Raw genomic sequence first — 12581 nt, 5'->3', positions numbered from 1 at the left:
TTTTGCTTTATCTGCAGCCCAGAGGATTAGCAAAGTTGGTAGATGAACTCATTCATGAATTTGTCCCACAGGGCAGAAAGAAAGGAGGTCCCGCCCGTGTGCTCCCTTACTTTGGAAAAATAAGGAGCAGTGGCAAAGTGTGGCTAAAGGTCAAATGTTTGTTGAATTTGTACAGATAATTAAGTTGAAGAGAGCAAACTAATTAAGTTTTGTAGAGTAATTGCCCAAATCATTGGAAAGTACACTCTTTGTCTAGCCAGGCAAAAACAAACAATTTATATCTTTCTGGCAGTAATTCTTTAAATATATGAAGCCGTCGTCTATTTCTTTGTAGCACTGTCTAGGTTCTTTGTGAAGCAGTTTGTTTTCCTGTAACCATCAAAAATCTTCTATAGCTTCTCCTCAGCTCCAAGTGAAATGATTTGTCTTCATTTCCTTGGAATATTTTGAATAATTTGATTTATAGATGTTATCTCTCTCTCTCTCTCTCTCTCTCTCTCTCTCTCTCTCTCTCTCTCTCTCTCTCTCTCTCTCTCTCTCCTCTGTTCTTTGTCTCTTTTTGTCTTCCTATCTCTGTCTGTCTCTCTCCCTGTCTCCCTCTTCTCTCTTTGTCTCTCTTGGTCTTTCTGTCTCTCCTCCTTTTCCTTCTCCTTTTTCTCCTCCAATTCAATAGCATGTTTTCCTACTCCCTTTTCTGGATTTTATCCCCAAACCACAGAAAGCAGACTTTCCTAAGAGGTCAAGTCAAGATCAAGGCAGTCCCTCTCAGGTGTGAAGGGAGCAGCAGACATCCAGAGGGGAAAGCTGTGTCTCCACCATTAGGCGGAAACTTACTTAGAAGTTCTAGAAAGATTTATTCTAGAACATTGCGAGATGAACAAAAGCCTCTTCTGTCTACTCCTAAATGGACAGTTGTTTGGAGGGTGAAGTCACTGAGGACTGGTGTATCCCAGACCTGCCTCAGTGGAGAGCCTGTACTCAGGAATCTGGCAGTCAGCTCTTCTTCTCCCTTTGGAACCTCACCTGTTCTTGTCCATCATTCCTTAAGATTGTCTCCTCTTCTTATAGTCCCTGCCACTTTCACATCAGAGTATCTGCCAGGGATTCCTTCTCTGAGACTCTTGAAATCTGCTACATGGGAAGAAGAGAAAAACCAAATCTGATGGGTAGAACTGTGGCTTTCCCTTAGCTGCTGGCCTCGCGTGGCTACGCACCAGGTGTAGTGATCTCATCGGTCCCATCTCAGAACAGAAAGCAGATAGACTAGGCCACTGTCGGAAAGTGCAATTAGAATCTCAGAGGCGAATTTCTGGGCCCCACACAGCACATGCCAGGTGTGAGCCAGGCAAGTCCTCTTGTGTATCCTCTCCGTGTACCGTTCATCTTTCCAGTGATCACAGGCGAACCACACTGCTTCTGGGAAAACTTTTCTATGATTAATTAGAGAAAGGCTTTGGAAGCTTGCCTTGTGGCAGTTAATGAGGAAGAATTATTATAAGATAAAAAGCACTTATGCATGAAAAGTTTTGATATATTATGCTTGATGCTGTTGGACTGTGATATTCAACTAGTGTAAAATCTTATTTTTTTAAAGAGGATTGTGCAAGACATTATTTAGCTTAATGAAATAAAAGTGATTGCCAATTTGAAGAGGAATGAGTCCTTGGTTCTGACATCCAGTGAACAGGTCATATGGTATTTCATCCTGTATAACAACTTCTTTCACAAAGCATTCTTTTTCATTTTTTTTTGTTGAACAGTCTTATTTTCTTAAGTCTTTGCTCAAAAACCATCCAGAAGGAAAAGTTCACAAATCCTTACAACCTTTCCATAGACTCTTCCATAAAATCCTGGGCTTGTCAGCACTTTCCTGCTACAGCCTTTGTGTATGATTTTTATTTTTGTTTTTGCAGTACTGGAATTGAACCCAGGGTCTTGTGAAGGTTCTCTATCACTCAAACCACACCCTTACCTCTACATTTTTTGGCCTTGGGTTTTGAACTCAGAGCCTTAGGTTTGCTAGGCAGTTGCTCTAGCTCTAAACCACACCTCCAATCCTTTATTCGTGGTATTTATTCCCAAAAGGGCAACTGACACCCCAGTCTCTTTAGAACAATGTCTAAACTCCCTTAGATGGTCTACAAGGCCTTGGAGGCTTTGGGTTTTTGCTTTCTCCTCTTCCTAATGTCTGCTATGGTTACATGGCTGATGAAAAGTGCTCATTACCAAGGGTTTTGAAAAAGGACGAACCAGAGCAAAAACCTTGACGTCAAAATGGACTTTGTAGTACCTGGCACATAGTGAGTGAAGGGGAAAAGAGGTCATGGGAGGGCTTGCAGGTCAGCAAATCACATGGAAACTAGTTAGTATCCCACTATGATTTGTTTTTTGCTAGAATCCTTTCCAGGACTATGTAATAGTCATTTTAGAATACACGTCTTGGGTTGGGATATAGCTTGCCTAGCAAGTGCAATGTCCTGAGTTTGATCCCCAGTACCAAAAAAGAAAAGACAAAAAGAAAGTGCAGTTACGAAAGGAAAACACACCTTTATAATCAAATGCTCTGAACTGATAAGGGTCTGTGTGTAGGCTGGACTGTTTAGCGGGGCAGGAGACCAGCTGCGGAATGGAATGGGCTTGTTCTATAAACAAGCAACGAGGAACATGACATGGAAGAGGAGACAGGGTGATTTCACTCAACTGAAAAATACTGGGAAAGTCTGCTTTCCTTCCATCCACAAGTCAGAATAAGGCCTGAAAAAATTTTTTATGGCTGGGTGCCAGTGGTTCATGCCTGTAATCCTAGCTACTCAGGAGGCTGAGATCTGAGGATTGTGGTTCAAAATCAGCCCGGGCAGAAATGTTCCTGTGAGAACTCTTACCTCCAATTAACCACTCAAAAAACGGAAGTGGCATTGTGGCTCAAGTGGTAGAGTGCTAGCCTTGAGCTCAAAGAGGCTCAAGGACATTGCCTACACCCTGAGTTCCAGCCTTACAACCAACAACAACAAAAATTATGATCTAGATAAAACACTGGCTGGTGTTGGCATAGGTGTCTAAGAAGTGAATGGAATTGGAGAGTACTGTACATATGAATTGCTACAGGTAAAATTGTTCAAGAAGCCAGGTATATCCTATACCAAATGTTCCAAGCATGGCGCTGTATTTTCTTCACCTGGATCTATTGCACTAAATTACCAAGTTCCAGAACAGTAACCTCCGCATGCCCTCATCAGTACGTGTGGGAATCATCCACCCTCTCAAGGTTGATTGCAAAAATCTTTCCATTCCGTAGACGGTATTAAGGTTAAGTTGTTGGAGAGAATTATGTGAATGAAAGGTTGTACATTTGACCTCAAGTTAAGCCTGTTTCAACAGACACCGATGTAATGGGAAATATTTCAGAACACAGAGTTGCTGCCTGTGGAGAACATCTTGTTCAGCCTACTGATTGTGGTCTCCATTGTGTACATTTCCTGCTCAGGATCTCCACCCTGTCACAGTGGTGAAGGAAGCTGTGTCTCTCAGATCAGCATGGCCTGTGGGTCCTAACCTTCCTCTCTATTTCTTGGGACTCAGCACTGCATTGCCACCATCTTGATCCCACTGTTTCCTGATCTTATGCTACATGCACTCTCTGTGAAATGTAGCCTCTGTACATCTAGAAGGGCTTCCTATCTACCTTCATCTTATCTGGTTTTCTGAAATGGGGTCTTGCTAGACATTCCAAAGCTGGCTTCAAACTCATGATCCTCCTGTCTCAGCCTCCTGAGATAGTGCCTCAGGTCTTGTTTTCAAGTTCTTTTGTAAAATTGTTCCTTGTTTCAGTGGCCCCTGGGTGTGTTGGCATCTTCAAAGCTTGGGTCTTTGGCTACAGTGTCTAAAATTAGAACAGTGTGGGGGAAAAGGAGAATAAGCAAGTGTAGGAAAGTACAGAGGAGAAAGAGAATTTTGTTGTGAAAAGAAAGGGTTTTATTTTTTATTAGAAAGGACTGTCTGCTGCAGAAAGAAGTGGGGGAGCAGTTTAAAAGTCCAGTTGCCTAATGTGACAGTGGAACTCAAGAAGGAGGCGAACAGATGAGTAAGGATCAGGCTGTCCTGAGTAATCCTTGTTTAGATCCATTATTCTGCTATGTGGTGAAGTAATATCAGCCTAAACTATTGTGTTCACCCTTAACTCTGTCTAAACAAGCAGGGCATGCACACATGTTGCCCCATTGTAAGGCCCTCTGCGAGTTAATCATGAGCCCAGAGTGCTTGTTATAGCTGGAATGTCTCAGTGTAGAGGTGGGTGGGGCAGGGCCCTTTCTACTCACATCTGACTACCGTCTATTTCAAAACAACCAATATGAATTCTATTGTGGGTCTTTCATTTGTTTCTTTGTTTTTGTCCAATGTGGGGCTTGAACTCAGAATCTGGGTTGTGTTCCCGAGCTCTTCTGTTCAAGGCTAGTGCTCTACCACTTGGAGCCACAGTGCCACTTCTGGGTTTTGAGTGGTTAATTGGAGATAAGAATCTCATGGGGACTTTTCTGCCCAAGCTGGCTCCAAACCATGATCCTATGAGTACCTAGGATTATAAGTGTGAGCCACTGGCGCCCTGGCCTCATAATTCTTTTTTATTGTTGTTATTTGTTATTCTTACGCAGCACTTACCATATTTTGCTTTATTTTATAGTGTTTTTTTGTTGTCCATTTGTTTGCCCATCAATCCAGACAGGTACCTAACTAGGACTAATTATACCTTACTGATGCTTTTGTTTTTGTTGGGAAGATAGATGATGTCAAAAGACAGAATCATATGTTCAAGATTCAGAGGAAATGCACCCACACCAGGAGTACCTGGTGTGGTTTTGTGTGGTTGGAGACAGGGATTATTGAGGGTTTGAACTCTGTTTGGGGGGGCATGTTTTTATTTTATCTTATATAAAATTGGATGTTTACTAAAGTCAGAGACGTGCAGATGGGCTTCTTGCCATGACTTGGGCAGAGTCACCTGCGTCATGCTCTCTTAGCCTGCTTTAGATGAAAGCCTTTGCTTCTAGAGAGCTTCTGGGGCTTCTTCATGTGTGGAAAAACTATGGAGATTTCACAACTTAAGGCCTTTTCTCCCTCCAGCACAGACTCTTTACCAGGCAGAGATTATTCTAGAATGTGTTATATATCATTTCAAATGCATAGGATGTGTTTATTACCAGATGGGTTGAAAGTCTCTTGAGTTGAAGAGTAGGCCTGTTTTGAATGTGTAATCTGAAGAGTAGGCCTGTTTTGAATGTGTAATCTACCCATAAATGCAGTTCATCCTTAAAAAATCTATACCCTGCCATCATCATTTGTAGCCCTAAACCATCAAGAAAACAAACATAGCCACGTTTTGATAATTTGTTAGAAACTGCTTTGATAGGTTTATGCTGACTCAGCCCACTTTGAAGATGCTTCTGGATGGAGTTAGATTTATGGGTCTGAAAGGTATCAGGAAAACAAAAGCCTTGAAAAAGTCATCTTTTTTTTGGTCAAAAATAAAAAAATAAAATGACAAATTCTAATTAGTATAGTGTAGGAAACTGTACATTGGAATGCACAGCAGATTAATTTTTTAAAGACTTTAACATAGTAGTTCTACTGAATTCTTTTCCTTTTAGTATTCTAAGAAGATAGTGAGGTCTTTGTGTTCTCTGACCTCCGGAGTTCGAGGTGACAGAGCAAAGGGTGAAGGGGCCCAAAGATAACCCTCCCTCTGGGCTTTAGGAACTATAATCCTCATATTTGAAGAGATTGGGTTCTTTAAGCCCAAAGCGTAATGAGACAGAAATATAATAATTTCACAGGATGTTTAAAATTCTTTCCTAGCTCCCTATAAGCTATGTTTTGAGCCAGGCACTAGTGGCTCATGCCTGTAATGCTAGCCTCTTAGGAGGCTGAGATCTGAGGATTGGGGTTTGGAGCCTGCTGGGCAGGGAAGTCTGTGAGACTCTTATCTCCAATTAACCAGCAAAAAGCTGGAAGTAGTGATGGGGCCAGCCACAAGTGGTAGAGCAAGCAGACTTGAGCAAAAAAATCTAAGGGATAGTGCCCACAGTTCAAGTCCTAGTACTCACATGCACGCGTGTGTGCGTGCGCACGCGTGTGCGCGCGCGCGCGCGCACACACACACACACACACACACGTGGATTTTGAGGTCACAACTGGAAGAGATAGCCAGGCTTTTTTTGTTGAGTGACAAGGAAAGATGGATCCCAACTCTCTTAAGGTGGCTCCTTGAAGATACTATAAGGCAGTATAAGGCTGACCTGTCTGTTTTCTAGTACAAGGCCTCCGTGTTTCTTTTGACCCCTGAACACTTATCTCTAGAATGAGCTCAAGGGTCTGTGGTATACAGACCACAAGCACAGAGCCCCTGGTCTCCCTCTCAGGGAAACAGAGGTGGAGATGCCATCTTCCACTTTACCCAACACATTGGGACGTTGTATCCAGCCTTCGTGGGCATTTTCATGCTCTCTCCCTGCAGGTAAGCCTGCAATGCTTCTTACTCACCAATAGCCTCCTCTATCTTCTCTCTTCATATTCCACTACTTGGTTTTTGTTGTTGTTATTGTTGTTGTTGGCAAGATTGTGTCATTTTTTTCCCCCTAATGCAATCCTAGCCACTTTCCTCCCTCCCAGGGATGGACTCTGGCCAACCTAGACTGATGCAATTAGTTTCTTTCTCCTAGGATTTTGGGATCAGGAAAAAGAGAGTGAGAGAGATGCAGATGTGCAGAGAGAAGCAGAGGTGTTGGGTCTTGTGACCTTTCCATCTGGGGACCAATCCCAGCTGTCCTTCCTGCCTTGGTTTCTGCAAACGACTCCAAGTTTCCTTGTCCACTTAAGCAAATTGAGCTTGGATTTCTGCTAATTACCTGCACTGAGATACTCCCCAATGGCTCATGATGAAGTCCAGATTCCCAAGCATGGTAGTAAGGGCCTTCATAATCTGGTGCCTGCTCACTCTCCATTGTCCTCCTCAACCTTAACCTAGGGTTCTATGTTTCATCCAAATTGAATGAGTTATTTTGAGCTCTTTCTATTCTTCAGGGCTGGGGCATGATGCATTTTTTCTTTGTGTACCAAGATACTCTCTCTCTCTCTTGGGTTTTATCAGTGGAGGTGTGTTGTTTACTCTTGGAGTCCTTCTAAGTGCAATTTCTTCTCCATCCTCTTTTAACCCCTTTTCTTTTCTCTTTGCACGTACACATGACATAATTGCCTGTCTGCTTATCTTTCTTCCTGCCTTCTGTGAGAGTAGAGTCTTGATTGGTGTTGTATTTGCTGTCTAACTCCATGCCTGCTACTTGGCTGGCACCTGATGACTATTTGTTGAATGAACAACACATGTTGTCCCTTGCCTGCCATCACCTACCCCAGCTGTACACGATGTTGGATGGGAAAAATGAAAATTACTTTGGCCTCAAGCTATTCACTGTGATTTGGAATTACTCTTAAAGAATCCAATATTTCCCTGGTTTGGGAATATCCTATTACTTTCATTGTATCTTTTCCCCCCCTCTTTATTTAATGATTGTGCCAGAGTTTCTAATTAGAGAAAAGACCTCAGGCATTTATTGATTCAAATGTGCTGCATCACTAGGGAGATTTTGAGAATAAAACTGGAATTTAGCATATCAGAAATTCAATCCATCTGTGAGATCTCTCAAAAGGGTTTGCCCTTGGGTCATTTAGCACAGACTTTCATAGTCACAGAAAACTGTTGTCATGGTAATCGTGGAACCTTTCATGATTTCCGTATAGGAGTTAATGAAGATACTGGAAACAGCCCAATGGAATTCACACTTGGGTGTGCATTTGTCTCCATATTAACCCAATCATTGTTTTCAGCACACATCTGCCCAGGGCCAGTCCTCTTGGCTCTGGGTCCTGACAGGAATAAATAAACAGCTGATTCCTTTTTAGTGTGTCAGCCTAGGAGGCTGTGGGTGGCTGCCCTTTTGGTCTAAGTCCAACAGCAAATCCCACATGGGAAGTTGAAAAGAACAGAGGGGGGAGAAAGGGTGGTTGTGTGAAGCAAAGCTGATTAACGTTGCTGATTTCAAGACATGTAAATTTAGTGCCTATAAAGAAAGCTTCAGTTGTGGAAAGCACAGAACACTATCTCTAAAGCCTTTATTATTTTATGGTCCTTTATTAACACACCTTAACTCCAGACTGCAGTGAGCCTACAAATGTGGATCCAAATAGTCCAGTGTGTTCATGATTCACATGTGAGATTTGACATCTGTGTTCTGTCTGCAAGTTATTTCCCAATATCTATTTTTTCCTCTCTTTCCTAGTAATAAAATCATTTGCTTTTAGTGAGGCATGCATACTGGTGGTATTTAAGTAGAAGTGGTATTCTCCTTTCTTGGATATCTTTAGAGAGAGCTGGTATGTGTCCTCTGCCCCTTTTCTTACTGAATGGAATGAAGGATGGAGATGGACAGGGCCCTGGGAGGCCAGTTAAGAATGGCAGAATGACAAAGACAGAAATTGAGGATTATGGAGCTTCTTAAAACTACTGGCCGACTATGCTTACAGAACATAGTCAAAGAAACATTTAGTCTTGTGTAAGTCCCAATTATTTTCCATTTTCTATCTTCTAACCTTAATTGATATGGCACCCCAAAGTAAAATCTATTTTCTTCCTTTTTCTACTGATTGAGTATAAACTCTTATAGATTGTTCTGTGAAGTTTACCTTCTGATCCCAGGACATGCCTTTCTGGCCTTTTGCATTAATATGGGGCATAGAGACAGAATTTTTAAAGGCAGGAAGGAAGCTCTTGCAGTTTAGCCATAGATTCTGAGTGTTGCCTGGTCTCAGTATGTGCAATTAAAATTTTTCTAGATGCAGTGGAGCTACATATCTTTTACTTTTACGTATCAGGACTCTTATTGCAAATGCTTTCTGGGGAGTGATACAGACAACCAATAAGACTCCTAAGAATCATCATTATTTAGTCTCTGAGCAAAGCAACTGAGATAGGCAAAAACCTAACCCAGCCCAAACCAAACCAAAAGCACCACCTTCTATAGCTAGGAAATAACTGTAACAACCCCGTGTAGAGGAAGTCCAATCATGCAAGTCTGATACCTGCAAGAAACGGCAATTTTACTTACTGTTTTTGGGCCTTTTAACCTTCTTTGCCATTTCTTTATTTGAATGGATTCCAGTCACCAGTAAAACTACATGAAGAAAATAAAGATTTATATAAGAATCAAAATTATTTTACCTAAGTGTTTTCTCTCTTCAGACTCTGACACCTGCTTTGATAAAGCATAAAGTATTCTCAATGATGGAACTGATTTTCCCTTATATTAAGATTGGGGAGGTCACTTCTCTGCCTTTTGGCTAAGTGAAGATTGGGAAATGTGTATGGTTTCTCAGTCCCTGCTCAAAAATACCCCTGGAATACTTCTTTATATTCCAGTACATCAGTCCTACAAAATCAATTTTTAAAAGAAGGGTATATAGCCTGGAAAAGTCTGGTTGTTTTTTTAGTCTCAGGAATGAGGGATGGGGTAGGATAAGCACTCACCTCCTTCTTGTGTTCCAAATGGCCCATTTCCCTACAGCCAGACAACTGCTCTTATCGTATTCAAGTGTGTACATCTGAGTGCATATGTGTATGCACACACAAGTATGTGTAGGTGTGTATGTGCAAGTGTGACTGAAGAAAGCTGAGTGCATGGCTTTATGTAAAAAGTCTTAACAAGGAAGACATGGAAGATTGAGGTGGGAAGGAAGGAGAAGTCTAAGGGGATGATTTGAGGGTCCCCTGGTGGTCTCCTATAACAGCCCTGGTTCTATGTCCACCTTCAAAACAGGAACAGAACCTTAAGCAGTCCTGAGACATTGGCCCCTTTCAGGAAGTATAGAGCTAGGGGAAGAAGGAGGAACACTTCAACATGCCAGTTAACTAGTACAAGGCATCTTGATCAATGTCCCTCCTTCCATGGTTCAAGAAGGAGGTCTCTTTATCCTTTTAGCAACCCTCACACCCCAGCTCCTTTCCAAGAACGTTACACGAACTTGTGTTTAAAGAACATTGATGCTCAGTATTCTCTTTCTTATTGCGAAACTAACCCATTCTCCCTGTAGAAAAATGTAAAGGCACAAAAACAGCACTGAAAATACGGATGAACCCTAAAGTTTAAGTTTCCAGGCCTTTTCTGTGTGTATATTCACATGAGTATTTTTAAAACAAACATAGGCTCATATAGTGTTTACAATCTTTTATCACTTATTTGGACTTAAGAATAGATATTGACATTTTTTTCTTGCCATTAAATGTTCTTCTCACAATCATTTTAATAGCCCGCGAAGTATTATACTACATGCATGACTTAGCTCATCCTTCATTAATATAAATAGCTTGATCTTTCCACCAATCCATTATTATTTCCTTAAAATAATTTTCCAAATAGAATTTCTTATCTGAAGTATATATCCACTTACAAGTTTGACATATGTTACAACATTTTTTTTTTACTACAATATACATAAACAATGGGCTTCTCCATTTCTAGTTGAATTTAGAGGTAAAAAGCAGTGTTTTCCTTTTAAAACATTAGTCGATGCTCTATCCTTTTTCTTCCTCTCCATGTATTCTCCCTCCCTACCCTTGGGTGGCCTTGTTTTACCTAACCTCCATGATAGCCACTTTTCAGAGAAACTCACTTTCTGGATGAAGATAAGGTAGAAAGAAGTAGCACCAATATATGGAGAGAAATATAGAGTCCAAGTAGGCATTTGGCCTTCTAGTTTGTGTGCTTGTTTTTAATAGAACACAGATGCTCAATTTAGCTATAAACACACATTTAAAGGGAAAGGTAGTGATATCATATTAAACCAAACACTTAAGAGAACTCATGATTCTCTTGCTGCTCCTCAGTGAATGTGTATCTCCAGCAAGATTCATGTTGAAATCTTAGAACTCAAAATGATCATATGAGAATGTTTATGGTAGGCCAGTAGGTCCAAAAGGATGCAGCAGTCATGGATGGAGTTAGTGCTCTTGAAAAAGAGGCCCCAGAAGCTGTCTTGTCCTTTCTGTCATTTGAGGACACAGAGAGGCTGTGGTTGTCTATGAGCTAGGAAGTGAGTCCTGCCCAGACAGTGAATGTGCTAATGCCTTGGTCTTCCCTGCCTCCAGGATTCTGAGAAACAACTTGCTGTTTTTCTTGAGCCACCCAGTTTCTGGCAGTTGTTTAGGGCTTCCTGAATAACCCCAAGACACTAGCTAGTCTGTGCCAACCACGCAGCCACTAAATTATCCTCAGTTTTGACTAGTTGAGGCGTGGGCGGGTGACATGCCATGTCCTACAAGAGCGGGCACATGAAAGAGAACTCAGTGAAACTCAAGGGAGTCCAGTGAAGGAGAATAAAAAGGGACATTTTTGAGGTGTTATTTACTTCTGGGGTTTGGGTGGGTGTGAGGATCTTGGAGGTCTAACTTTTATAGTAGTCTTTGTGCCATTTAATGCTGTACAAAGAACACAGTTTCATTTTGTGCACAAAAATGAACATCTAGTATCACAGGATAGTTCTTAAAAAACAAGCACAAAGTAGGTCGGGAAAAGAGTTAAGCAAATGAAGTAGATGGAGTAAGTGAAATAATAAATTTGAGTGGCAACTCTTGGGAAAACCCAAACACTATCCTTGCAGGCCGGTAGGACTCTGACCTATGGTTGATAAGTCCTGAGATCATCTTGAGCTAAAAATATCTTAGAAATACCACTCCATCACTTATTTGGCCACCCAAGACCCACCACGCTGAACACATGCCTTGCTTGTTGAGTTTACCAGTAGTGTTAATAAGGTCAATGGTGTCTGTGGGTCACCTCAGTTTATATGTTTCCTAGTTAAAGCTTCCCTCCAACCCTTCCTCCAGGAGAGGGGCTACTCATTTCTGGGCCTACTTATGTGCTTACGTCCTAGAGCAAATCCTCACGTGCTATCAGAAGACCTCTCCTGTTGTATTGGAGATGGTGAATTGCATGTTGAACTTGGGGGAGAAGGAAATCAGTTTTGTATTTATTTTCCTGGGAAGCTTAGTAGAGCACCAGGATAGATGGCTGGGGCACCTCCCCATGCAAAGCATTAGACGAAGAGCCACTCTCTTTCCTGGAACTAGTCAGAGATCTGACACAGAGGCCATTCCTGTACATAAATCTTGAGGAGCTGGGCGCCGGTGGCTCACGCCTGTAATCCTAGCTATTCAGGAAGCTGAGATCCGAGGATCATAGTTCAAAGCCAGCCCGAGACACTCTGGTTTCCAAAAAACCATTAGAAAATCAGAAGTGGCACTGTGGCTCAAAAGGTAGGGCGCTCTCCTTGAGCTGAAGAGCTGAGGGACAGCACCCAGGCCCAGGGTTCAAGCCCCATGACCAACCAAAAAAAAATCTTGAGGAAATGAAGTCTAGAATATATCATTTCAAGGCAATTATGATTTGCCTACTTTGCAACATACACGTTTCAGTTTAAGAAATCCCATTGTTCCAATTTTGAATAACATAAAAAGCTCTCATACTTAATAGGGCTTTAAA

General features: G+C 41.7%; 1 protein-coding gene across 3 annotated transcripts in view; it reads right to left on the bottom strand.

Annotated features, from left to right (window-relative positions):
* Vit (vitrin) overlaps positions 1-12581 on the bottom strand; it is a 100500-nt gene that overhangs the window by 63223 nt on the left and 24696 nt on the right. For all 3 annotated transcript variants that reach the window (XM_070025363.1, XM_070025365.1, XM_070025366.1), the window contains exon 3: positions 9153-9218. In XM_070025363.1, coding sequence (XP_069881464.1) covers positions 9153-9218 — 66 coding nt within the window. The remainder of the gene's footprint in view (positions 1-9152; positions 9219-12581) is intronic.

Source organism: Dipodomys merriami, unplaced genomic scaffold (genome assembly GCF_024711535.1).
Source record: "Dipodomys merriami isolate MVZ:Mamm:240054 unplaced genomic scaffold, mDipMer1.0.p SCAF_17, whole genome shotgun sequence".
Lineage (NCBI taxonomy): Eukaryota > Metazoa > Chordata > Mammalia > Rodentia > Heteromyidae > Dipodomys > Dipodomys merriami.
Note: the sequence above shows the minus strand (reverse complement) of the source record. Positions and strands in the feature narration are given on the sequence as shown.